This window comes from Penaeus japonicus, unplaced genomic scaffold (genome assembly GCF_977035675.1).
Source record: "Penaeus japonicus unplaced genomic scaffold, GWHDUDI00000001_assembly GWHDUDI00000042, whole genome shotgun sequence".
Classification (NCBI taxonomy): domain Eukaryota; kingdom Metazoa; phylum Arthropoda; class Malacostraca; order Decapoda; family Penaeidae; genus Penaeus; species Penaeus japonicus.
Window position 1 is genome coordinate 3,716,402 of NW_028234444.1, and position 5,000 is coordinate 3,721,401.

The 5,000-nt window shown below is 40.6% G+C and overlaps 1 protein-coding gene across 10 annotated transcripts in view; it reads right to left on the reverse strand.

Moving 5' to 3' along the window:
• LOC122250273 (glutamate receptor ionotropic, kainate 2) overlaps window positions 1-5,000 on the reverse strand; it is a 110,013-nt gene that overhangs the window by 83,868 nt on the left and 21,145 nt on the right. For 5 of the 10 annotated variants that reach the window (XM_086535008.1, XM_086535003.1, XM_086535001.1 and 2 more), the window contains exon 4: window positions 1,534-1,737. The exons of the other annotated variants lie outside the window; for them this stretch is intronic. In XM_086535008.1, the coding sequence (XP_086391134.1) occupies window positions 1,534-1,737 (204 nt within the window). The remainder of the gene's footprint in view (window positions 1-1,533; window positions 1,738-5,000) is intronic. 10 annotated transcript variants of the gene reach the window in all.

Below are 5,000 nucleotides of genomic sequence, written 5' to 3' on the forward strand. Positions count from 1 at the left end.
AAATTTCTTGAATTTGTTTCCTTGTGTAAACTACAGCTGTATTATTAGCTTGTTTACGGAAAGGAAAGCATTGGGAATTCGTAGTGTTTCTGTATTTGGTAGACATGCACTTATGATGTCTGTATTTATGGGCCTTTTAATGTTATATTTTTTTATTATTATAGTAGATTTGATAACAGTAATGATGATAATAATGATGATAATAAGAATGTGAATGGGAGTTAGAATAAGAATGAGAATCAGAATAATGATGATGATGATGGTAAGAATATTATCGATAATAATGATAACATTAGCGATGATAGTGATGATAACAATGCTTAAGATAATAATAATAACAGTGATAAAGATAATTATCATTATCATAATAACAATAACATTAACAACAATAACGACCATAACAATGATAACAAAAATAGTAATAATAACAATAATAATAACAGCAACGATAATGATGTTTATAATTACAAGTATTAATACAATGCAAAAAATCTACGACTTTTCTACTCGTTCTGAAATTTCAACCCTGATCAAATTCACTTAATCTACGAATGCACTAGAAATCTACAAAGCCTTAAGTTAGTTTCTTAATTAAGAATTAATTTCTTCTACAGTAATGACACTTATTTCTCACCTTAGATGCAGTGGTAGTAGTTTATCTTGTTGATGAGAAAACGACTCTAAATGCATGCAGTTTCATCACACACACACAAACATATACGCGTACATATCTATCTATCTATCTCTATATATGCATACACACACACACACACACACACACACACACACACACACACACACACATACAAACATATACGCGTACATATTTATCTATCTATCTCTATATATGCATACACATACACACACATACACACACACACACACACACACACACACACACACACACACACACACACACACACACACACACACACACACAGGACTTCGAGGATGAGGGTTATGGACTCCCTCATCCTTATCTCATCCTACGCCATCTGTCCCTCATCCTCTCTCATCCTCGTCTCATCCTACGGCATCTGTTCATCCTCTGACTCATCCCCCTCATCTTTCCCATAATCCTCCTCATCCTCTCCCTCATCCTCCGACCCTCATCCTCTTCTCGCTTCACCACGGTCTTGCACCCCATCACCCCCACCCATATCCTGCCCTTTCATGCTTTCTCTTCCTGCTCCTCCTCCTCCTCCTTCTTCTTCCCCTTCCCCTCCTCCCCACCTTCTTCGTCTTCTTCTTCTTCTCCTTCTTCCCCTCCCCACCCCACCTTCTTCGTCGTCTTCTTCTTCTCCTCCTCCATCTCCTCCTTCTTCTTTTCTTCCTACTCCTCCTCCTCCCCTTTCTCCTCCTCCTTCTCCTCTACCTCCACCTCCTCCTCCACCTCCACCTCCACCTCCACCTCCACCTCCACCTCCACCTCTTACCATCCCCAACCCACTCACCCACCAACCCCCCCATCCCCCATCCCCCTCGCTCCCCACCCCACAACCCCCCCCCCCTCCCCCCCTTCCACATCCTTACCCTATCGATGAGCCCCCTGACGAGGCCGTTCCACTCGCCCGTCTCGGTGTCGATCAGCCCGTACACCCCGTCGCCGGAGAGGACGATCTCGTAGTCGAAGCCAGCCATGGCCGACACGTGGCGCAGGAGGTCGACGCAGAAGCCGACGTAGCGGCCGTTCCCCGTCGCGTTGTTGCCTTCCTTCAGCATCACGAAGGGGGTCTCCTGTTTGGGGTTTGGTGGGGTTTGGGGTTGGTTGGTGGGTTGGGTGGGGTGGAGGGGGGGTGAGAGTGGGGGTTGGAGGGGGGTTGGGGTTTGGTGAGGGGTTGGGTGAGGGTGGGGTTGGGATAGAGGGGGTTGGGGTTGGTGGGTGGAGTGGGGTGTTGGGTGAGGGTGGGGTTGGGTTGGGTGGTGGTTGGGTGTGGTTGGGTTGGGGTTGGGTGGGGTTTGGGGGGGTTCGGTTGGGGTTGGGGGTTGGGGTTGGGTGTTGGAGGTGGGGGGGTTGGATTGGGTGGGGGTAATAGAGGGAGGGAGGGAGAGAGAGAGAGGGGGGGAAGTAAGAAAAGAGGAGGGGGGGAGGCAGGGAGGAAGGGAGGCAGGGAGGGAGAGAGAGAGGGAGGGAGGTAAGAGAAGAGGAGGGGAGGGGGAGGTAGGAGAGGGGGGAGGTAATAGAGGGGAGAGGGAGGAAATACGAGAGGAGGGGAGGGGGTAGGTAGGAGAGAGGGAGATAGGTAGGTAAGAGAGGATGGAAGGGGAAGGAGGGGGGGGGGTAGGTAAGTAGGTAAGATAGGGTGGGAGGGGGTAGGTAAGAGAGGGGGAGGAGGAAGGCAAAAGAGGGGGGGAGGGTGTATCGTGGAAGTAAAATCAGGGTGTGTGTAGTAAGATGTGTGTGTGGTGGTGGTGGGGGGGGGGGGGGGGTTAAGTGAGAAGGAGGGATGGGGGTTGGGGTAAAGGGGGAGGGAGAGAAAGGTAAGAGGGGAAGGGAGGGAAGGAGCGACAGAAATGAAAGGGTCGAAAGATAAAAGCGAAAAATAAGCGAAGAAGAGTACAAGAGACACAGAAAGAGAGAGATAAGAGAGAGAAAGAGAAAGAAAGAGAGAGAGAGGGGGAGGGAGAGAGAGAGAGAAAGAGAGAGAGAGAGAGAGAGAGAGAGAGAGAGAGAGAGAGAGAGAAAGTGAGAGAGAGAAGAAGAAGAAGAAGAGAGATATAGAGAGAAAGAAAAAAAAAACGAAAGGGAAGAAACAAACAAATAAACAAACAAAATATAAGATGAAGCAAAGGAAAATGAAAATCATATGTAAATACACATATAAATGAAACGATATAAATAGAATTACAATGATAAGGATAACAGGAAAGGGGTAAAAAGGAAGGTGATTTACAAAATGTAAAATACGAAAGGGGAAACGGTGGGGGGAGGGGGGGATTTCAGGGGAAGGAAAGGGAAGCAAAATACAAAGGCAATTGAATCAAGGGGGTTTAGCATACTACGAAATCTATCGAGGGTTGCATTGCATTGTATATGTATTGCATTGTGTTCTAGATGTATTGTAGATGTTCTGTATGTGTGTATTGTGTTACATATATATTGTGTTATGTTGTATTGCCTTGTATGTTTGTGTTGTGTTGCATCGCATTTGTTCAACAATTGTATATATATTGTATTTTATCAAATCATTACGTATTACGTGGTACTGTGCAATTTTAAAGCAAATCAAATTAGCAAAGGTGTTATTGAATTTTAAAGTAATCACAAACCAGCAACGTGCTATAATTGATTTCATAATATCGTCACAAAAAACAGAATATGGTGTTAAGCAAGAAAAAATAAACAAATAAATAAACTACAGAAACGATCACCCGTTTAAAAATGTAAAAATATAAAAGTTAAATTCGAGTTAAGATAAAAGTGTGTCGCTATTGTTAATCAGTTATAAACACTTTTTTTCCCGCTTAATGTTTTATTTAATTTTTATTTACAATTAACTGAATGTGATTGTTGATGCGATTGAAATATATATATATATATATATATATATATATATATATGTATATATATATTTGTGTGTGTGTGCGTGTGTGTTAATATAAATGTATATATATATATATATATTATATATATATATATATATATATATATATATATATATATATATATGTGTGTGTGTGTGTGTGTGTGTATGTGTGTGTGTGTGTGTGTGTGTGTGTGTACATACATATATGTTTATATGTATGTATGTATGTATGTATGTATGTATGTATATACATATATACAATTATATAAAAGAAATGAAATATCGAATGAATACAATTAATTCACTTTAATAGATTTTAATTTTGAATTGCAATAAGGTCTTAATGCAGAGAATCATGGTAGAAAAAAAAGTTATTATCAGTATCATAATTTACTTTAGAATGAGAGAGGATGTATTCATTAAGTATTCATATAAATGATTTATCATACGGTATAGCCCTATAATAAGATCTTTGCATGAAATTTTGCCACAAGGTAGAATTACCCAGGAATATATGAATCAATAAATATGTGTATATAGATTTTCCCCTTATTTTTAAAAATTCCATTTCATTTCACATTTATACGTGATTTTCATGCAAATCAATAATTTTTGTATAGGCTATTCTGACGTAATTATTTTTTTCTATTCATGTTCTTTGTCTTCTACTTTCCTATAATTCATGAATTATTTGACATTCCTTTTTCTTTCTTCTTTCCATTCATAGACAAAATAGATAAGTCGCCCCTCGTCCCATACGAAAGAAAACGAAAGAAATCCCATCGAAGCCTGAGCGACGACGGACGTAAAATATAAACAAACTCAAAATAAAATTCGGAACAGATACTCGTCGGTGCTCGAGAACATCGTGTAATGGCGTAGCTTTCTTGCTTTGATAAAATTTACAACCGCGATACTTTCCCATCAATGTCTCCTGGAAACGGCAAGTGCCAGCGCCATCTGTTTAACGTCAGCGTCACGTCCGTTAAAAGGCTTGTTAATGATTTTAGGTTCGTATCTCTCTCTCTCTCTCTCTCTCTTCCTTTATCTGTTTCTGTTCTGCGTCTGTCTCATTTTTTCAGCTTTTTTTCACAATATCTGCTGTTTCTTTCTTCATGGAATGTATGTGTGGTGGGTGTGTGATTTCGATTACGAAAAGGGACAGAATTACGAGAGGGATGGGGAGTCAGACCTACTGGTACTGCGAGGGAAACTGATTTTTTTTTCTTCTTTTTTTCTTTTCCTTTTTTTCGGATGAGTTGGATTTAGGAGGCATCGAAGATTTAGTCTGACAGGCGAATCTGCTGATATCCTATTGGATAAACACGCACACGCACACGGACACGGACACACACACACACAAACACACACACACACACACACACACACACACACACACATACACACAATTTAATATGTATATAAGAATATATATATATATATATATATATATATATATATATATATATATAT